Here is a 23059-nt window from a genome sequence, read left to right on the forward strand (position 1 = left end):
AAATACTAAAATTAGCATTATGGAATGGGACATCCCTATTTTCATTAGAGAAATGTTGGAGGGTATGTCTTTCCAACTAATCTCCTTGTAAGCTCTGGCTCTTTCTCTCTTTTTTTTTAAATAATATTTATTAAAGTTTCAAAAATGTTACAAAAATGAAAAATTAAAATAAAATAAAAAAATAAAAATACAAAATACAGAAAAATAAAAACAATTAAAAACATTTCAATCTCTCCATGTCTTGTCTTTCATTTACTTGTTTCCCTGACCTCCTCACACCTCCCTTTTTTGTGTTCTAATTCAATTAGCAGTTTCAGCAAATCCTTTCCATTTTTGCTTTTATCTTAATAATTTATCTTAATATATTGTAACTTTACATTCTCACCTATTCATAATCCAATGTTACCTTATTCTATAACCTTACTGCTAAAAATTTGCTTTACTTTGTTTAACCTTATCTTACCGTAAAACACCTTGAAACTTAAAACTTAATGCTTATTTATACATAACTCCTCATATCATTTCTACAAAAGCCAGACAGTTTCATTCCAACATTTTCCCTAATATTCATTAATTTTACACTAATTCCCCAAATTAAAATTTTTTCTTTATAGACTTTCCAATTTTCATCCAACGTCCCAGCTCTGGCTCTTTCTCTGTGTTTCTTGTGTGGTGTGGGAATGGTGACAGAAGATATGCCCCCTGCTTGGCCTACATGGATTGGCTCCCTCCATTTCTGTGTGGTATGCAGGCATTGTCATCAGCTTGGGCCCTGATTAAGGAGGCACTGTTGGGAGTTTCCAGTGATGTTTTTGTCCTTTTTGTCTTTTCTGGTTGTGCGGGCTTTCCCCTGCTCTCCTGGGCTGAGCACGCATTGTAGCAGTCCGTCCCTCGTCCTGGCTCTGCAAGTTACAGCTTGATCCCATCTATGCCTGCAGGGATAGATGTTGCCATGGAACTGTTATATTACTCCATTTTACCATAATAAATTGGTAGTATATTGTTGTTAAAGATGGTTACATAGTATACAGTTTGAGCAAAAAATATATGTAACTTCATTGCTGATAGAATATTTTTTTTCTGATATTACATGCTCACACATATAATTGCCAGTTTAACAAATAGGAATGTAAAACCTCAAGAATCTTGTGGAACAATTGTTTTTTGTAAATTGAAAGAGACAAAGTTGTCACCGAACTCCTAATTTTATTCCATTTAATGGCACTCATAATTCTACCGTTCTCACAACAGTGCACTGAATTTACACATGAATTAATAGAAATTGTCTCTCCCACTTATGAAGATTTTAGGAGGAAGCAGAAAATTATTCAAGGTAATATGTATGCCAAGTCATTTTTATATCAGGTTTGCTGATTATTGCTCTCCTATTCTTGTTTATAAAGTAATCTTTCCAGGTGTGTTATATTTGCAGCATCTTGAATCTGACGATTTGCAGGCCAAAACAAAAAGCAGACAAAAGGAAAAGAAGAAAAAATGAATATAGCAAAATGCAAATCATAGTGCCTCCTACTATAAATAAGCACAATTTCAATTCACTTATTCATCCATCCCAGCGTATCTTCACTTCCTCCTTCTCTCAATGGGCTGACCGTATAGAACATTACAAATGCTACCAACACCTCCATATTCATACAAAAAGAACCCCGCATTACTGCTGTGATATTCTTTTTTTAATCTTCTGTTATTTATACAAGTATGATTCATTAACAGTTATTTTTGCAAAGGAGAATTGCAGCCTACTAATACAGTTTAAAACACTCTTATTTTAAGGACCAAAAAGAGCATCATCTCATTACTTTTCTTCCTCTCAGATTTTTTTTATAAAGAAAAGATCTTGAAAGATCTTTTGACTATAACCTGATGGATTTTTTTTAATTAAAAAAACTCCTGTTTCTGAAAAAACAGGTATTTTCTCCTCCTCCTCCTCCTCCATTTGTCCTTAAGCCTCCTTTCTCTTTGATAGAGCTTACCAAGAAAGTGAATTTGTACAAAGCTCAGAAGAGATTTGATGCTGAAAGCTTGGGTGAGATTGATGTAAATCAATGATATAATTCACATTGGGCTAAGACAAACCATGGCTTAGTGTGCATGTGTGAATTTCCAGAGAGGGTGTAGCAAATTGTTTGCTCCTGGCCATTTCGCTGCTGCACTGCACTGAGGCAAGCTAGGCTTTGGCTTCACGTATCACCTAAATGTATCACTTAAAAAGCAGAGACATCACCTTGCCAACAAAGGTCCGTATAGATAAAGCTATGGTTTTCCCAGTAGTGATGTATGGAAGTGAGAGCTGGACCATAAAGAAGGCTGATTGCCGAAGAATTGATGCTTTTGAATTATGGTGCCGGAGGAGACTCTTGAGAGTCCCATGGACTGCAAGAAGATCAAACCTATCCATTCTTAAGGAAATCAGCCCTGAGTGCTCACTGGAAGGACAGATCGTGAAGCTGAGACTCCAATACTTTGGCCACCTCATGAGAAGAGAAGACTCCCTGGAAAAGACCCTGATGTTGGGAAAGATTGAGGGCACTAGGAGAAGGGGACGACAGAGGATGAGATGGTTGGATAGTGTTCTTGAAGCTACCAGCATGAGTTTGACCAAACTGGGGGAGGCAGTGGAAGACAGGAGTGCCTGGTGTGCTCTGGTCCATGGGGTCATGAAGAGTCGGACACGACTAAACGACTAAACAACAACAACATCACCTAAACCTGGCCTCATGGTTTAACTCTCCTGGTGAAACCCATGAGCAGTAAACCATTGGATAAACCCGGGTTCAGCTATGCCTTAGCTCAGCACAGAGCAACAGTGGAATGACAGGAGAGGAATAACGGAGTTCTCCCACCCACCCCACTACCACCATCCCTAGCTTTGGAGAGAAGAAGGTACGGCAAACTTAAGCAAACTTCTTCAAAAGGGTACGAAAGAACATCATAGCAGGCAGCCGGCTGCTTCATTTCATTTCCTTCTTTGTGTGGTGATGGCAGCTCTGTCTTCCGAGTCACATCTGTTCTTGCCACTGAGGAAGGTAGACCCACTTGTTTAGGGTTTGGTGCATGATTTGCAACGAGGAGTGCAAATTTCTCGTAGATGTGTACAAAAATTACTGTGGTGGAAAACAGAAGCTTTAGTGAAAGACTGGATTCAAATATTATTTTTCTATGCTGTACATTTTGTTTGTGTATAAGTAGGTGTATAAGCGGGTGGCGCTGTGGGTCAAACCACTGTGCCGCTTGGGCTTGCTGATCAAAAGGTTGGCGATTCAAATCCCCGTGACGGGGTGAGCTCCCATTGTTCAGTCCCAGCTCCTGCCAACCTAGCAGTTCAAAAGACATCAAAGTGCAAGTAGATAAATAGATACCGCTCTGGCAGGAAGGTAAATGGTGTTTCCATGCACTGCTCTGGTTTTGCCAGAAGCAGCTTAAGTCATGCTGGCCACATGACCCGGAAAAACTATCTGCGGAAGCGGACAAACGCTGGCTCCCTAAGCCTGTAAAGCGAGATGAGCGCCGCAACCCCAGAGTCGTTAGCGACTGGACTAATTGTCAGGGGTCCCTTTACCTTTACCCTTTAGGTGTATAAGAATGCAGACTTCCACCCCCCTCCCAAAGGTTACTGCAAGGTGCGCATCTGCACAAACTGGCTGTCTGCTCCCACCAAGCATACTAAATGATCAGAGCTGTTTCACCTGGCATTTGGTCAGGGCGCAGCCTGACCCCCTCCTCGGGCAATCTTTACAAAGCTTTAGTTTATGGTTGCCATCAATTTTGATTTTAATTCATTTTTATAATGTTTTATAATGTCATACTGTTTTAGTGTTGTTAGCCGCCCTGAGCCCGGCTTCGGCTGGGGAGGGCGGGATATAAATAAAATTATTTATTATTATTATTATTATTATTATTATTATTATCTATACTCAATGCCTGTCTACCAATTGCATCTTCTGTAAGAAAGTTCTTCTAAATGTGTTCTGTGAGAAAGCTGCAGATGTTTAAGATGGCTTTCAGCAATCTACCATGGAGAGGTTTTGGCGCACCAGTCATTATATACTGTTTTCATTACTACAAAAGATACAAGGTGTAGGAAACAGTAGTATTAAATATGCAAGACCTGAAATTGTACATCTCCTCCATAAATGGTACTAGTTCAATTAATTTATGTATGTACGTACGCATGTAATTTATGAGAATAAGCTTCAGGTTTCATGTGTTTAGGTTGACGAAGACTAGCTACTTCACCAAAAAAAGAACAGCAGGAAGTACCGTAGCTTTTCCAAACCATGCCAAAACAATGCAGAATTTTCTGCTTTTCTGTGAAAGCTCACTTCATATTTACTGGTTGGTAGCAACAGTGACACTCTGGCCACATTGAATGGAAAATATAGAGACTTATCCCTCCCTCCCCTCTCCAACTCCTGTTGCACTGCGTCACAGCATATAAGATCAACAGGCAGTATCAGTAGTCCTTACGGGAGGAAAAGACTCCCTCATTCCCTCTCCCCCAGATCTGAAGTGTCAGTTTTACTGCTTGTCCAGCGAACAAGTAGGGTTTATAGGGAAGGTGCATGGTGTTTGGAGGATCTGAGGCTGGGTGAGTGAGTGGAGGCTGGATTTGGATTTGTCTAGGTAGGATGGGTCAGTCTAGGAATTCTTCCATGGTTTGGATTTAAATTCAAGCTGGAGAAATATTTGAGGCCACCTCTTATTTGAGATGAGCATTGTGAGCCCCTGAAATGTGTATCCAAGTCACAGGATTATGGTTTTTGCCGGCATCAGCAAAATGTAGTGTGTCTCTGGAGGATTATGGTCGATTATTTGCTTATAAGACTCTTCCTCTTTAGTACTACATGCTGCTTACAGCCATAAGAACAGTGCTACGCTTTGAAATAAAATTGACTCTACCAACACTTGGAATCACAGATGCTTTGCCCCGTTATTTGCCAACCAGGCTTAAATGCAAAACTAAAACAATATGACATGCAATCAAGCCACACAAATAAATTTTGAGCACTTTCATTGAAAAGATATTAAAAGGCCTCAGTTTTTTAATACACGAACAATGACTATGGAGGTAGAGTCAAGTCTACACAGCAACAGGTATGGGCTGGGGTGGATGAATGCTCATTAATTTCTCAAGTGGTTAGTTTCCTTGCACACCAGCTCTCTCCCTTACCTCTATTGTCATCTTTCCTAGTAGCAGACCTGCCCTCCCCAACACTAGCATTGCTGCAGCTTCCCAGGATGGGGTTGGGGTGGCACTGTGTGGGCCTGCAAGCAGAGTCACAGCAAATGGCTGCCTTGAAAAATTTGTAAGATTTAAAGGCTTGGAGGGATTAAAGGGTCTTTGTATGGTGTCTAAAGGTCATTAAATTTGGCATCAGAAGATTTTCCCCGGGGAAGAACATTACAAAAGAAGAGTGTAAAAGCTAAAAGGGCCCTTTCCCTGATCACTGGTGCTATGTGTACCAAGTTAAGACCTCAATAGATGATATTAACAATTGGCCAGATTCATGTAGGAACTGGTGGATGGATGATATATATGTATGTGTGCTTAATTAATTTAGTTCATTTATCAGTTTTTCATATTTCAACAGAAATCTCTTCACTGGTTTACATATCCAAAGTAAAGGGAGCGAAAAACACACAAAACCAATACAAATTCAGACCCAAACAACATTACTACCAACGCCACCACTACTGCTACTATTAAGAACCCCATATCTCAGTAAAATAATAAAATAACAATAAATATATCTAAATAATATTCATAAGTAAAATATCTATGAATCACAAAATAAACATATGCACAGTTGCATAAAATAGGGTTGCCATATTTCAAAAAGTGAAAATTCGGACACAAAACTTATGGCCAAACTTTGTTTTGGCAAACATCTTGAGCTTTTTTGAGGGGAGGATTGGGGGGCAAGGTTTTTGAGCTATTTTTTAGGAAATTCACCAAAAAAATCAAAACTTTTGATGGGTTGCCATACACCTGGGTTTTCCTGGACATTTCTACCAATTTTCGGAAATTCTGCCAGGACGCTATTTTCGACGGCAGTTAATCTGTGGTGTGCTACAGGAAACAATTTTATCCACAATGTTATTTAATACCTATGGAAAGCCATTTGAAGTGGTCATTATAAGATTTGTGGCAAGGTGGAATCCAACCTAGTGCTCAGTCTCTTGTTTCATCATCTCCCCATACTTCCCCAGTGCACCCCCCAAATCTGTTTTCAGACTTCCCTCAACCTTCTGAAACAAATTTGGGGAGAGTGCATGGCCTGCATGGGGAACACGTTTTTCGCAGACATGTAATTTGTACATTTATTTGTACATTTGTTTATAACATGTATTCATTCCCCCCCTTTATTTTGATACTTTTATTCTGTTTACTGTTTTAAAGTGCTTTAATTGCTGTTTTAAGTAATATTTTAGGGCATTTTATGTAAATAACTAAGATGATTTTTTAAGTGACATATAAATTTGAAGGTTTTTAAGATTAAAAATACACACACCTTTGTTAGGTAGTTCTTTTCTGAAGTTGTTATGTGGGCGTTAGATAACCTAGGCATGATTAGTTGGGGAGAAATACATAGCTATTTCTGTTTCTTCAAAATTGAGATGCATGTGGCTTCCTCAGGAAAGTGGCTGTCCCAGACTCCTACCTAAATTGTTAGACACAGAGGGCAAGAACTGCATGTGCACATATCTGACAAATAATAAGGGAGTTTTCACACATTTGACAGTGCAGATGATGCCTATGTGCTCTCCTACTTTCCCAGGCTAGGCTATGTGTATTTCATCAAATATAAGTTGTTGATTAAAATCATTTTGCAGAATTTTATGTGTGTTCAGACCCTTGAAGCCTAAAAACGACTACTTCTAGAGGATGGTGCTTTTTTATATTAAATATTACCGTATTTTTCGCCCTATAGGACGCACCATCCCATAAGGTGCACCTAGCTTTTTGGGGAGGAAATAAAGGGGAAAAAATTATTCCCCCCCCCCCAGGTGCGGGGCTGGGGCGGGGGAGGCCCGAGCTTCCCCCGACCCCAGTCCCCAAACAGGCAGCTCTCTGCAAGCCGTGGGAGCCCAGGGCTGGCTCCCGCTGCTTGCGGAGAGGTCCGCGAAGCCTGGACACGCTCATCTCAGTGGGCGCAGGCTTCGGCATGCAGGCAACTCTCCGCAAGCAGCGGGAGCGCTCCGCTGCTTGCGGAGAGGTCCGCGAAGCCTGGAGAGCGAGAGAGGTCTGTGCGCACCGACCCCTCTCGCTCTCCAGGCTTCAGCGAAAGCCTGCATTCGCCCCATAGGACGCACACACATTTCCCCTTCATTTTTTGAGGGGAAAAAGTGCGTCCTATAGGGCTAAAAATACGGTAACAACAAAATAAACCCTGTAATATTAACTGAATCCTAAATTGTTTTCATTACTTATTTATGCTGGCTAACTCTTTACAGCTATTTTATCAAAAGCGAAAGAAGGTAGAATTTAGCTTGGCGGCTCTTATTTCCATTTATTTTTTTATTCATGAAAGAGTTATTCTTAGCAATAAAATGAGTTGCACACTTTTAAAAGCAGATACCTTCCCAACAGCAGGCAAATACTGTTGCAGTGGAACTAGGAACTATTATTAGTAAATGGATCCATTTATTCAAGTTTAGGGCAAATCCTACCAGACAACAAATTAGATTCTGTACATGAGCGGTTTCCAATTAGGGTTCTGTGGACCCCTGGGGTCCGCGAAATGCACCCAGGGGGTCTTCAGCCTTATCCCTTGCCTCCCCCCAACTAATTTTTTGTCATTTATGCATGGTAATATCACACATTTTATGGTCTGTTTTTAGTATACCTAAAATCCTTTGCTTATTAGGGGCTACCCAATGTTTTGTTCAAAAAATTGCTTTGCAGAGGTAACTACCATAGAGTTATCAAAATTTTCAAAAGTAGGGGGTCCGTGGCTTGGCTTTTGAAAAATAGGCAGTCCTCTGTAATTGGCTAATTGGGAACCACTGCTATATGTGATACTTCTGAAATTTTCACACCTTTTGATATAATTCTGCCTCCGTTTTGTGATTTCTTAAATGCAGCGTGCTACTTCTAATATTCTATAAACATAAAGAGACACATTCCTTCCTAACATCACTGGTATTTCAGATAAGTATTTCTAGGATTGGGCTGTTAGAAGCTTTTGCACAGGCGCGTATAAAAGCCACCAAACAACGCTTTTCAAAAGCTGTGGTAATTCTAATAATAAAGCATATTTTTAAGTAGCTGTGTGAAATTGTAAGGTTTCCATTCTTACAGTGGAAGTATGGAAAGTCTACATTTTAGTTGAATAAAATTTCCATAAAGTGGGTAAGGGTAAGAAGCAATTGTACTTTCAAAACAAAACAAAGCAAAACGTGACTGTCAGTTTTGTTCCGATGTTTCGGTAGGGTGTGAAACTTGGAGGCAGTTAATTATATACCAGCAGACCAATAGAGTCTAGAAGGCAATTCTAGAAACCGGCGTATAAGTACTGAAAAGCATTTTAGGTGTAAATGCTGAGATTCAGCTTCACGAGCTCCCGCCTCTTCCAAGACTTCCCCTTTAGCCTGTGTAATGCTGCCATGAGATAAGATGAATGATTCCTCTCCCTCCTCCTCCCCCTTCTCCAAATGTTAATTTTGACCCCACTCGGCCTGCCCTGCTTATCCTTCCCTCAGTCATCCCTGTTCTCCTACACATAAACGTCTCAGTTACAAAAGCAGGAGATCGTTTGAAAGACTCTGTGTCGATGGTGTTCACATGACTAATACTATGAAAGATAGCAAGGTTTTTTGAGGAGCGCCAGTCTAAGCACAGTTGGCTCACAGCTGACAGACAGAATGTGGGGTGGGCTTTGTCACCAGAACGCTGGGTACTGCATGCCCAGCTATGCTTGTAGTTATACAGTGCCCAGTAACCTGCTGCTTATGTCAGGTTGCAGGCAGTTAAAACACATAGAAACTGGGTAGCTTTTATTCCTTTTCATCTCAGCAAAGGTTATATAATGAGGGGATTGCTGCTAAAGTAAAAAGGAAAATGAAGTCTTTGTTAAATGCCTTAACAAAGAAAGAAGGTAAGCACTGAACGCAAAGCACTTGACGCTGGAGGACTGCTATTTTCTTCTGCATGCTTAATATGATCTGCTTAGTTACTGTATAATTATTCTAAGTTCTTTCCGTATCTTTTCCAGAATTCCTTTATGTTGGGTTGTCCTTTTAGACAACTCATTATAAGAGCGGGGTGTGACTTTGTTCGTTTTAGTTTATATCAGAGAAGCCTTGTGTTCCTTTCACAGAGGGAAAGCTCTGTATTTGAGTAAGGAGAAGCGATTTCTTAGGTTTATATTACTATTGAATGCTCATGAGTGTTTCCTTCAGATGTATGCAGTTTGATGAAAACATTCCAGTAGATTATGAAACAACGTGTTTTTTAAATTCATACGGGGTGGTACTTTGAAGCATGCTGCTGGTTCTCGCATCAATTCATCTAAAAGCTTTGCTGTATAATTATATTTTATTAAATAAATGAATATATTCAGTATATGGAAATCTATTCAGGAGAGCTTAAAACATGTACTTTCTGTTTTGATAGAAAAGGGGATTTTTTGGGGAGGTGGGATACAATTACATTAGTTATTGTAAACGAAACATGAATCGTATCAAATGTATCTACCCACTTGCAGCATGCAAACTGATATAGGGAAAAGGTGAGAAAGCACTTGCATAGTTGGAGTTGGTTGTTTATGTCACTAATTATCCATATAACATTCCTGGCATTTGCAGCTTCTAATAAAAAAGTCACTAATTAAAAGCTGGTCTTCAAATCAATGCTTTGTTAACATCAAGTAGAAATTAACTCATTATTTAAAGCCCCTTACACTTACCATCTGATAAGAGGAAAGAGGTTGTGTAAATGTAGAAATCACTTTGGTCTGGCTCTGTTTCTCCTGAAATCTGTGAGTCCCAAACAGAGACACCTACACTATACTGTCTACAAGCATGTTTTATTGAAGTGTTTGGAGAAATGTGATTTTCTTTTTCGTTTGCTCTCTGCTTAAGCTAAGATCCTTCCATTGATTTCAGTGTGACAGAATAAAATTAAATACCAGCACTCTGAGTTAAATGCTTTGTAAGGCAGAATTAATGTTTATAGGATAAGTATTGTACCACACAGATTTGAAATGTTGTTATCAGTAATATTTTTGGTATTTTGGTGATATAAATTCCAAGGGCCTTTACCTAGATACGGCGTTTGAAATCTCGTGTAACGTAACGTATTTAGTTATGTAAAGAAATATATATTGTTCAAAGGGACCATGTGTATTTAAATGGATGATCAGTAGGGCAATAAAAAAGTACAGTGAAGGGTGTGTTTTTTATAATGTACATGAGCATGCATTATGGAACCAACATGTTTTCCTTAACCTCAGTTTTGGCCTAAGTGTTAAAATTTTTGAGCCATGTAGTTTTTAGTTATTTATTTATATATTTATACCCTACCTTTTGGCTTGGTAGGCCTGCACACGTACAAGCAAGGATACATTACATTTACATCAGCAAACATCATGTTTTGTTAAAATCAAAACATGAGTTGACTTGGCTAAATTGTTAAAATTAGATCTTTTTAAACTGTTCAGAGGGAAGCAAAGTAGCAATACTGATTGTAATTCACTCGTCTCATCCCTGTAAAACACATTTGTGGTTTGTTTGTTTTGTGGAATACCTTAAAATAGTATTTTCCTCATTTAAAATACATGTGAAATATTAGCATTCATTTTGAAGTATGAGGGGAAAAACACACGCTCTAAATTTAATTTTGGTAACTCAGTTCTAGCTGGTAAATGCATTCCGGCATTATTGATTCAATGGGAAAGTTGACACTGATTTCCATGGGGTATGAATTGTACCTGCTTGTTCTTATCCAGCAGAAGTCCACTCTTGTAAACATATTTCTTCATGCAGATAAGACTTAGTGCATACACAAATTCCGGCAATGTTGGAAGGGGTACTTCTCACATCAGATTTATGCACCCATCACTGCTGCTTGGGGAGGCTTTTCAATGAAGTTCATCAGAGCAACGATCACTCTTCATTTTGTCCTAACATAGGTGGCAGCCTATGATCCTCCAGATCTTGTTGGACTTCTACCACCTCAGTCTTAGCCACATGACCAACTGTGGGGGATGATGAAATCCAGCACCATCTGGAGGGCTCCTGTCCCTTGGTGTAGAGAGTGCAGAGAGAAGAATTGCACATGGGCTCCAGGAACCCCCATTGCGCAATGTACCTCTCGAGGGATATTTAGTAGAGGTTGTCAAGGCTATTTCTGTCCAGCTCATATTGTTTCTGTGAGAATGCAAACACAGGAGCAAATAAATAGTCATTTTAATTGCTTGCAGGTCTCTGGTGTCAGGTTCTGGGAAGACCTTAATAAAAAAAACCCTCAAAGTATTTGTTAATATCTTTCATCCTTTTTTGACTGCCTATAAGTGAAAGTATTATGGTATCATTTTGATTTTGCTGTAAAGTGATATAGGTCATTTTAGGTTTGCTGAATCTTCAAGTCATTGTGTCACATGCAAGTCCCAGGGAAGCAACAGGATACCTTTTAAATAAACGATTCATGTGATGTTGCATCAGGGTTTCTTAATGACTGTGTGCATTGATATTTAGCTATCTATCTATAGAAACATACATGCATAGGCCTCGTGGGCTCTTTTGCTCGTGGATATATAAAAATGGTTAAAATTATTTTCTCAAACAATACATAGCTCAACACCTCCCAGTAGCGAGAAGCGTCTGAACGTGGGGCATTTTCAGAGTGGGGAAGAGGAATTGTAGTAGTAGTGAGAGACATAATAAGACTAGCTACATATTCATTGGATTTTCCCCTTCACAAGTTTCTTATTCTTTTATTTTTATTAGGACGCAGGTGGCGCTGTGGTCTAAACCTCTGAGCCTCTTGGGCTTGCCGATCAGAAGGTCGGCGGTTCAAATCCCCGTGACGGGGTGAGCTCCCGTTGCTTGGTCCCAGCTCCTGCCAACCTAGCAGTTCAAAAGCATGTGAAAAAAGTGCAAGTAGATAAATAGGTACTGCTCCGGTGGGAAGGTAAATGGTGTTTCCGTGCGCTGCTCTGGTTTCAGTGTTCCATTGCACCAGAAACGGCTTAGTCATGCTGGCCACATGACCTGGGAAAAAACTCTGCAGACAAACACCTCCCTCAGCCTGTAAAGCGAGATGAGCGTCGCAACCCCAGAGTCGTCTGCGACTGGACTTAACTGTCAGGGGTCCTTTACCTTTACCTTTACACTGCAACTGTGTATTCTAAATGTAGGGAATATAAGCTGCATTTACTATTATTTAACACAAAACTCAAAAGTCTTGCAACCTGATATTGTGAGATGCTACATTGATAAATGCCTCACCGGATCAAGTGCTGGGATTCCAGTAATGGTGGAAAGCAGGAGCCCTTTTTGACCAAGAATGGTCAAGTTTGGAATTTTGAGAAGATGCTATGGATGCCAGTCACAAAATGGCTGCTATGGGGCAGGGCATAATGGCTGCCAAATCTAAAAGAACAGGAAAAGGAGCAGGACCACAAAATGGTAGGTGAATGCCCTTCTCAGTTGGGGGAAAGGTACCTATCTCAGCCATCGCTACACTTGCTCATAGAGATAAGCTTTTCACACCTTCCTTTTGTTTGGAACCAATGGGAGGGAAAATGTCAAATCCTGGCATCCACTTATAGTATATAAGTGGAGGGAGCTCAATGTGGGAGCCAGTGCAAACAGCAACTGTACAGGAAGATTAGGGGTTTTTTAAGGGGTATTTACTAAGACCTTTCACAGGTGCTATAGGAGTTACTCGTGGTCATACTGGTGATGACCCTTGGAGTAAGAGAATGACTCTCCCACACAGCAATCTTTGGTCCAAAACTCAGTCCTAGTGCAACAGCTATCATTCTAGCTGCTTGCTTCATATCCCCACCCACTCCATTCCATTCCACACTGTGCCTGTGTAGCCTTGTATCCTTACTGATAGCAGTAGTAGGGATTAGCAGAGTTTAGCACCAAGTACAGAATTGCTGTATAACTCTGCCCCACTTGCCAAATTTAGGATTCTGCTTCAGTTGCAGCATCCAAAACCTCTGATTGAGCAGCTTCAGCTACAGTTCTGTAAAACCTTTCAGTTCTCAGTAAACAACCTTGCATAGAGATAATCTGTGATTTGGTGGGGAATGTTTCGATTTTTAAAACTTAGTGCACTGTATGAATTTTACAGGCCATATTCTGATAATTTAGTGACAGTAATTGAAACAAATTTTAAAAACCTCCACTAAGTGTTGTGGATAAACAGACGGAAATGCATAAGCACTGTGGCTTGTGTTAAAGAGGGCCACAGATTTACATAACCTTTAAGCAGCATCTTGGGTAACAAACTCTTAATTCCAAGAGCAGCATAAAATCCAATTTTGTACTTACAAAAGAGGTGAGAACCCTTGCCTGATGGGAAAGCTTTTGGGGCATAGGGCATATTGGCATCAACCAGCAAGTTTGATAATCTGCCATTCTGGGGATGAAAAGTCAGGCTGATAGTCTCAACAGTCTTATGCAAATTAATTTTGCCTAGTCTTGCTGAAAAACAAGCAGATGAAAAGTCCTGCTGAGGTTTCCAGCTTCACCCACTTCAGGAGGCATCTGTATAGTCTGGAATGCTTCATCTCAATAACGTAGTAGTTCAAAAGCATAAATACCATAGCTTCAGTGTCCATGGTCACTGTTGCATGAAGATCTGATCAGTCATCACGATGACCGGGGGGGGGGGGATATTCCCAGCATGTACTCATGCCTATACTATGTCTTAAAGTCACATCAAGAAGGGAAACATAATGTGGCATGCTGGGTAAGTGAAATGAATGTTTTCTTGAAGCTCTCTCCCCCCCCCCCCGTCCCATCATGAGGCTCCTATGCGCAAACTGCCTACTTGGCTTTGCCCCATTTCAAATTTATTTCGCACTTTTGCTAAGTGCTCACACAAAGATAATCTCAATAATGCTTCCTGTAAACTAAACCATTGTTATTACCCGGAGATTGTTGGTTGGGAACTGAAGGTGGTCTGCCTAAGCTCAGCCCACTGATTTCCTGCAAACTGCTGGTTTCGTGGGTGAGCTCATGTTCCCTGTTAACCTCCATGCTCTTTATTGTACCTGACTGCACAGTCCCTTGGTACTTTGACATTTGTTCAGAGACCCAACATCAGAAAGTCACATTGCTCTGCTAGTTGGCAACCTTGGTTTTAGTGCACTGCTATACTATGGTTTTTGGGATGCGGGTGGCGCTGTGGGTTAAACCACAGAGCCTAGAACTTGGCAATCACAAGGTCGGCAGTTTGAATCCCCACGATGGGGTGAGCTCCCGTTGCTCAGTCCCTGATCCTGCCAACCTAGCAGTTTGAAAGCACATCAAAGTGCAAGTAGATAAATAGGTACCGTTCCAGCGGGAAGGTAAACGGCGTTTCTGTGCGCTGCTCTGGTTCGCCAGAAGCGGCTTAGTCATGCTGGCCACATTACCCAGAAGCTGTACACCGGCGCTCTCGGCCAGTAAAGCAAGATGAGCGCCGCAACCCCAGAGTCAGCCACAACTGGACCTAATGGTCAGGGGTCCCTTTACCTTTTATACTATGGTTTAGTGTTATGCGAGAGGTAGAGGTAGATTTTGGCAGTGCAAGTGGCGCTTGTTCAAAGCAAGCTTGGGGGAGGAGATAGAAGGGCTCTAGGACCTTGCCAGAGCCTCACACCTCCTTCCCAAAGCCCAGCTTAAACTGGTGCCTTGAGGGTTGGGGGTTGGGTGTGAGACAGACAGCAGAGCCAGACCAGAGTCTGGTGATGCAGTCCCTCAGAATTCTACCAGAGGGCTGGAGCCTCTCTCTGATTGGCTATCAAGACAGCTAGCCAGAGGGGGCAGAGCAGCACTTTGGGAAGGAGAATAAAAGGAGCCGTTTTTGAGGGAGTGTTTGGCTAGGGCTTGATTCGAGATGGGAGATGGATATTAGGATAGTGTTTGTCTGAGACAGTTGGTTCAAATTTGAGTTTAACATCCACTCTGAGGAGAATATCTATAGCTAGAGGAAGGAGCCTCATAGTTTAGAAGTAAGACCGTGTTGAGTGTCTTGGGAGAGTTCACAGACAGGAGTCGACTGGAGGGTTGAGTTTGAGCCAGGAGAAGTAGAAGCTGTGTGGCTAACAGTCTCCCAAACCAGTTAAAAGGGGGTGTGGTGACCTCCAGGGCCAGTTATACTATTTGGAAATGCCTCAGGAGTGGGATTGTTAAAAGCTGTCAAAAAGCACCCCTCGCTCACGAACCAAGTATTAAGCTGTGTTGTGTAAAGGAACAAGAGTGAAGTAACAGAAACCGTGTTAAGCCTTTTACTGCCTATTCTAGAAATCCGAATCTGCATTGTAAGGTTTATGCTCAGTACTTACCAGATTATCCTTTCAGTTGTTTGCTGGTGCTGGCCTAGAGAGATTTTGCATGATTTGGGGAATAATGGGAGTTAATTTGTATATGATTGCCTTTTGGAGCTATTGCCCTGCGAAAAGTCAGTTTTTTGTAGTTTTCACATGTTTAGGGTAATGCAAATCTATAAAATTGTGCTACAGAGTAGAAAGGAAGGAAGGAAAAGAAGTTCTAATTCTATTATAAAAAACCCATTTTTGCCCATACCATACTAAGAGCCATTCCATTTCTTTTCTTTCTTTTTTAAGGAGACTGTCCACATTTGTTGGTGAAAGCTAATAATTGCTTACCGTTCATAAATCAGAGACTGCCAGCAGCCAATGCTGAAGACCATTCTCCAATCTTGTACTCTTACAGTGAAATAAAATATGAAACTTTCAGTAATATAGAGCTTATTAATTCTAACTTTTAAGAGGTGATTTCGTATGAAAATTATCTTTAATTTTAATTGCAGTTTAAATATAATGGTAGTGCTCATCTTGATTAGACAATCAGCCAAGGCAGAGGTCTCTTTTTTATGTAATAAGAATTGAAAGTATATAGTACTGATTTGGGGGAAGTGGGTGGGTGGTCTGATGCATGTGCCCATAATCAGAAGTATCATTTTGCATTCTTTCTTCCTTCTTAATACAGTGCCATTTAGAGAGGCTCCTACCTACTCAAATAGAAGACGGAGACCCCAGAGCACCTTGACAGCACCTCGTGTCTTGCTTCGGTCGAATAGTGATAACAATCTGAACGTCAACATTCCTGATTGGTCAGCCTCTTCCTTAGCTTCTTCACACCGTAGCCTTTCGCCTAACCTACTCCAACAGATGCAGAATAATCCTAATGGAACTGTGAAAACTGTTGGGAGCTACACACCATCTTCTCGAAGCCGCTCACCATCATTAAATAGGTTAGGAGGAGAAGATGCAAAGCGGCAGCAACACCGGCACATTAGGTGACTTTTCAATATTCCATTTTTAAAATGTTGACTTTGTGAATATATATATATATAGAGAGAGAGATTGAGAGCACGAACACAGTTGGTTGTATCCTGCTCTTCCTCACCCCCTGCTCTTCCTTGTCCTTGGTCCCTTCTTTCTCCCTACCACAATCCATCACCCCAAATTAAGTTGGAAAAGAAAAAAAAGAAAGGATAAAAAGAGGAAATAAATTTTATCATGGTTGTTAGCAGAGACACTGCAGCGTGGTGGGGGAGATGGAACAAGCTGGTGTCAGATGTTTGCTGACAACTCCTTTCTCATGGACATTTTGCCAGATGCTCTCAAACTTCTGTTCTTTAGTCTTTTTATTTTATAAGAAAGATTATTTGGGCAGCATCCCATGTGACAAGAGATGCACAGCTTCTTTGTATTTTCTTTTTCTTACTAAGAACTGTTTATTCTTTTGCAGCCTGGTCCTGTGTGTAGTCATCCAATGCATTGATACATTTTGTTAGATGCAGCAGCCGATTTCCAGTTGTGTAAGATTACCTTTCTGGCCACTAGGGTAGCTCTTAAAAATGAGATTTGCTGCTATGGTACCATTTCCCTAAGCCTGGGCATGTACCAATTGTGCTGCATGTAGCTCCTTAAACATTACTCAATATCCTGTGGATTCTTCCCTCAACTCACCTTATTTTCGTTTTCTGGGAAATGGTAGAAAAAATGTTGAGTATTTTCAGGGTATTTTAAAGAAGCCTGCTGGCCCGCTGCTGAATAAAGAAAAGAACACTCAAGACTTGAAAAGGCAGAGGGAGGGCTCTCTTGAGATAATAGAGGCTTTTGAGCCCCAACTATACTGGATTCTCAGAAGTGTTCTTTCCTGCCAGGGACCAAGGGATTTGTAGTTTTCTTCACCTCTCAGATTGAATCCAGTTTAAGGAGAGGCCAGAAATGCCTTGTTTCTAGTAAGCTCTCTCTGATGCTGATTACGCCTGAATGCTGATTGAAATCAAACTGTGCAGGAGCAAAGGAGCAGCTCAAGCCACACTGCAAAGGGAAATTATTCACATAATGTTATGGTGACTTAAACTGATTGACTTAAACTGATTGACAGCCTCACATATCTGTCAGAGAGCCTGGTGCGGGGAGAGGAGTGGGCAATGGCAGAGGAAGCCTCTCCAGCACCCAGTGCGGGACACTGAGGGGCGGGGCGAACTGCCCAGCGGTGCACACACAGCACCCATACAGACGGTGCGTGAATGACACCCATATGGTTGGCGCTTGAGCAGCGCCCATACCAATGGCACCCGAGTGCTATCGGCTACCCTACAGCTGGGGGGGAGGCAGCAGGCCATTTTGTCACCCCCCCAGGGTGGTACCCGGGGCGGACCGCACGCCCCTTCGTATGCCCCTGGGGGTGGAAACATTAGGATCTTGTCCATTGGCTGGATCCAGTTCCCCACATTTGCTCTAGGGCCTTGAAATTTCCCCAGCTGTTGCCATTATGATAGTTCCCTCTGCTGGTGGTGAGTTTCTACACTTTGTTTGCTCTTCTGCCTGAGTCCAGAAAATACTAGCAAGGAACCGTAGGACCTGCAGGTGAAAGACCAGCTGGGGCTCAAGCTAGTGTAGGAACTGAGTAAGGGAATGCTTGAGCTAAGTGAGACAGCTCTAGATAGCTAAGCAAGTTAGATAGAAAATACCTCATTTTGCGGACAAGGCAATCAAGAGGATGGTTAGGGGTTCAGCACAGGTACTTATATTTATTCATTTAATTAATAATTTAATTTCATAAAATTGACATACCACTCAAAGTGGTTTACAAAAATAATGGAACAATAAATTAATCAGAAAACAAAAAACCAGTCATTTAAAAGATCTCAAAATAATTAAAATCTACAATAAGCGAAAAACAGATTAAAGCACATGTCATTGTTTTACATATCTCGGTAGACTTGTCTAAACAAATATGTTTTTAGTAGTCACTGAAATGAGCACAGTGAAGGCTCCTGCCTTAATAGGGCACTGTTTACGCAGGAAGAATTCAAAGGAAACTGAGGAACTTTATATTGTCACTGCCAGTTCTTCCTCTTCCTGGTCATCTGCTGGATCATTGTCTGCAGCTGGCTCTTTTCTCTCCTCCATGAAGACCCTGGCAGTAGAACATTGTGACACCCAAACAGATTATTTTACAGTGACTCTGAGGCTTCCACTTTGTTCACTGCCATCTTTGCTCTTGGAGGCAAAGATACTTCAAAATCTGGATCCATATAGAGAAATAGAACTAGGTTTGCCTCAATGTTTGCTTCATGATTATGGGTTTGTAGCCCATAATCAGAGGCCGTCTGGATCCCCAGGCCACAGTAAACCTATCCCCACTTCCCCTTACATGCTTGTGCCATGGAGCTAATGAATATCTTCTTAGGATGTGGCATACCAGGTGTTGCACTAGCATATCACCATGAAGCATTTTTCTGGTATGTCACAACGGCGTGTATGTTTGCATAGAATTGACAGTCAAGATAATTATTTCTACCTAAATGCGAAGTCGTAAACACAGATAGTGCATATGTTCTGCAATGAAAAGAGGATAATTTTTCATTATGTTCCAGTCTCTATCGTATATGAAGCCATTTGAAGAGAACACGTGCCATTGGGATCAGGCTTCAGAACTACATCCTTGTAAATTTGCCAAGAGCGAATGTTAAGTTGACAGCTGCTCGAGCAGGAGCTATATCATGTGGCTATTTCTCTCAACAGTGTGCTTCCCCCATCCCCTCGCTTAACTGCAGGGATAATATCCAGGATCCTATTTTGAATTCACTGTTCAATTAATCCTAAATGTATCATCACTGTGCTCTGCTCTAATCAATTATTTCAGTCCAGTCGTTCTATAGCAAGTGCATTTGCCATTTCACTCTGGCCCACAGGAATTCCAAGATTGTTTCACTCTGCATTTGTACCTCACCTTTCAATACTCTTTGCATCTTTGGTTGTCGGTTTTTATCGTAATCTGTGAAAGTTCGCATATACAGTCAGACATCTTCCAGGAACACTCCTTTACTTAAGCACAAATTTACTTATGCAAAATATTCATTGGTTGAATGTTGTGTTTAGGCACCTTACATCTTTCAATGGGAATTCTCTGTGAGTTGCATATTCAGTTCATGTGAACACTTTAAACATTGCATCCTGTGTCAAGTATAATTACAGCAAAGAAACAGTGATAATTTATCAGGATGATGGGCCCAAACGTTGCTCTAAATTTGTTCAGTCTCTAGATGCATTATATAATGACTACACATAAATGCCAGTTGTTAGGCAATGTAATTAGAATATTCCAAATACTGACACCTGCTGCTTCTCAGTATGTAATTGAAGCCAGGCACTAGGAAAGTGTGTACGGGAACCCACATTTTTAATTATTATTTAAAAAAGAAACAAAGCATAATTTAGGAAGTTAGATTACCTGATAAAATATTGCACTGGCAATTACGATAAGTAAAATTTGATAGAAATGTTAAATTCAGTAGTGTTTAAAAGTGTGCAGTGTGTATACTTGCCTAATGTTATGGTTTGAAAGTTATGATGCCTGAAGCACTTTCAAATTTATATTCTGAGACCCCTTGCTTCCTAAAGACTCACTCTCATATTCCCAATCTTTTTGTGTAACCTGTTTCAATGGGGGCGCAAATTGATGGTTGCATACAAATGTATGTAATGAAGCTCCAACATTTTAGAACGAAAAGCAGGAGGCTGCAGTTTTGAGTGTAGATGTGGTGGAGATTGAGTGGATAAGGGTGTTTAGGCCTTTCCCCGGTTGTCTTTTTTCACTCAAAATTGTTCCACATCTGTAGGCACATATCTGGAATTGCATGGAAGTTAACAGAGATTGACAGAGAATGAGCAAAAAAACAGCCAGTGGGGAAAGTGTTAAGCACCCCCAGCCTGTTCCTTCTCCATTCAAAGGCCACATTAAGTTGAGATATGAACAAGTTTCATGTACAGTGGTACCTCGGGATGCAAACGGGATCTATTCCGGAGCCCCGTTCGCATCCTGAAGTGAACACAACCCGCATCCGTGCTTCTGCGCATACGCAGATCGCGTTTTGTCGCTTCCGCGCATGCGCGTGACATCATTTGGACCATCTGCACATGCGCGCGTGGCAAAACCTGGAAGTAACGCCCTCCATTACTTCCGGGTCACCGTGGAGCGCAACCCGAAAATACTTAACTTGAAGCACGTTTATCCCGAGGTATGACTGTACTGTACTTACACAGTCACTTTGGACCTTCCTTCATGTGAGCACAAAAAAGAAGCCTGGAAGCAGTTAACTATAGCTTCCTGTTATATCTGAAATGAGAAACTCATGTGCTCCATACAGTGGTACCTTGGTTCTTGAACTTAATCCATTCCAGGAGTCCGTTTGACTCCCGAAACATTCAAAAACCAAGGTGCGGCTTCCAATTGGCTGCAGGAGCTCCCTGCACTCAAGCGGAAGCCGCGTTGGATGTTCGGCTTCCAAAAAACGTTTGCAAACTGGAACACTTACTTCCGGGTTTGCGCTGTTCAGGAGCTGATATGTTTGGGAGCCAAGCCATTCGAGTACCCAGGTACCACTGTACATTTAAAGCACCCAGTGGCGTAGCGTGGGTTGTCAGCACCCGGGGCAAGGCAAGTAATTTGCGCCCCCTAACCCATGGATTTGCGCCCCCTAACCCGTGGATTTGCGCCCCCTAACCCTAACCCCCAGATGTTGCGCCCGGTGCGGCCGGCCCCCCCTGCACCCCCCACGCTACGCCACTGAAAGCACCTCCCACAAAGAATACCGAGAAAAGTAGTTTGGAAATTGTAGTGCTGACAATTGTAGGTCACCCTTCACCCTCCTGAGAAAAACCCCACCCCTTCCTCCCACTATATATAAGGGTCTGGTGACTTCTGTTTCAGTGTATCTGAAGAAGTGTACATGCACACGAAAGCTTATACCCAGAACAAACTTAGCTGGTCTCTAAGGTGCTATTGGACAATTTTTATTTATTTATTTCAACTGCATCAGACCAACACGGCTACCTACCTGAACTGTAGCTCTGTGAGGGCTAAACTACAGTCACCCCTTTGTGTGTAGGTGTGGGTGTGCTTTCAATGTATGGTTTGTTTGGAAGTTTATTGATTTGGACATAATACAAATATGTGGTTAACTGTGGCTTCCTGGTTTGTTTCGCTGCTCATGCAAATGGATAACTGTTGCATGAAACTTATATATGAACTTCTTTATATCTCTGCTTATTAAGTCAAGATTTGATCATCTTAGTGTAACTTCCCAAAGTGCTTTTAATTTTTTAAAAGAAATGGCAGGGCTTCGTTATACACCATTGCTTGTGATATGTAACTTGCCCTTACAATTTCCCTAAATCAGTGAAAACAGTTGAACTTCCCAGTTAAAATATATTTAGGATTAATGTATGCATTTAAAGCCTTCCCCCCCCCCACACACAGCATAGAGTTGAATTAAAAAAGTCATTATGGCCAATAATGTAGCTGACACAAATAAAATTTCAAGATGAATGAATGTTATTCTTAGTCTGGATATTCAGCTTTGGCTTTCTTCTATAAAGTTGACTCCTACTGTATTTCTGACGCAGGCTAGTGTGGTGTAGTGGTTAAGAGCGGTAGTCTGCTAATCTGGGGAACCGGGTTCGAGTCTCCGCTCCTCCACATGCAGCTGCTGGGTGACCTTGGGCCAGTCACACTTCTTTGAAGTCTCTCAGCCCCACTCACCTCACAGAGTGTTTGTTGTGGGGGAGGAAGGGAAAGGAGAATGTTAGCCGCTTTGAGACTCCTTAAAGGGAGTGAAAGGCGGGATATCAAATCCAAACTCTTCTTCTTCTTCTTCTTAAGTGCTAGACCCAGCTACACCTCTCTCTTGCTCTGTCTCATTTTGTTTAACCAGTGGATTGGAAACCTGGAATCAGTTATTGCCTTTTTTGTGTCCACAGTGAAAACAATTATTCTTATTAACTGACCTTTTCCACATAGAAATGTATTTGAAGGTTAGAAAGGATTGTCTAGACTACCAGGCAGTTGGTGCTAACGGAGGTTCAGCAATCTGATAAGCTTTTCCTGATGAAATGGGGAGTAGTAGAACCATATACACCACCTTGAACTCCTTAGGGAATAGTCGGGAAATAAATGTAATAAATAAAAAAATAAAAAAGGGAAACTAACGCTGTTCATTTTGCTCTCTTTCCAGTGCCAGTTATAACCCCAGTGCCAACAAGGATACTATATCTGCCTTGGATTATCAGGGTCCAAAACGCAAACTTTATAGTGCTGTACCTGGAAGACTATTTATTGTCGTGAAGCCATATCAACCTCAAGGAGAAGGGGAGATTCATTTGCACAAAGGGGACAGGGTGAAAGGTCAGTCTCTTCCCTTTAAATGTTCCTGAATGATCAGATCAGCTTTCCCCTTTAGCTGAAGCAAGGAGATGAACATACAGATTTGTTGATTGACAAATTAGTTATGGCTAAGATCTAACCTCAGCCAAGGTTCCTCCCCAAAAAAACAACA

At 41.3% G+C, this 23059-nt stretch overlaps 1 protein-coding gene across 6 annotated transcripts in view; it reads left to right on the forward strand.

Moving 5' to 3' along the window:
• Positions 1-23059, forward strand: part of SHANK2 (SH3 and multiple ankyrin repeat domains 2) — a 339924-nt gene that overhangs the window by 122232 nt on the left and 194633 nt on the right. For 5 of the 6 annotated variants that reach the window (XM_079980803.1, XM_079980801.1, XM_079980798.1 and 2 more), the window contains exons 11-12: positions 16192-16501; positions 22739-22908. In XM_079980803.1, the coding sequence (XP_079836929.1) occupies positions 16192-16501; positions 22739-22908 (480 nt within the window). Of the gene's footprint in view, positions 1-8888; positions 9117-16191; positions 16502-22738; positions 22909-23059 lie in introns of those variants that run through there. The other variant, XM_079980802.1, reaches the window with a different exon arrangement.

The sequence above is a fragment of the Podarcis cretensis genome (genome assembly GCF_951804945.1).
Source record: "Podarcis cretensis genome assembly, chromosome: 1".
NCBI classification, from domain to species: domain Eukaryota; kingdom Metazoa; phylum Chordata; class Lepidosauria; order Squamata; family Lacertidae; genus Podarcis; species Podarcis cretensis.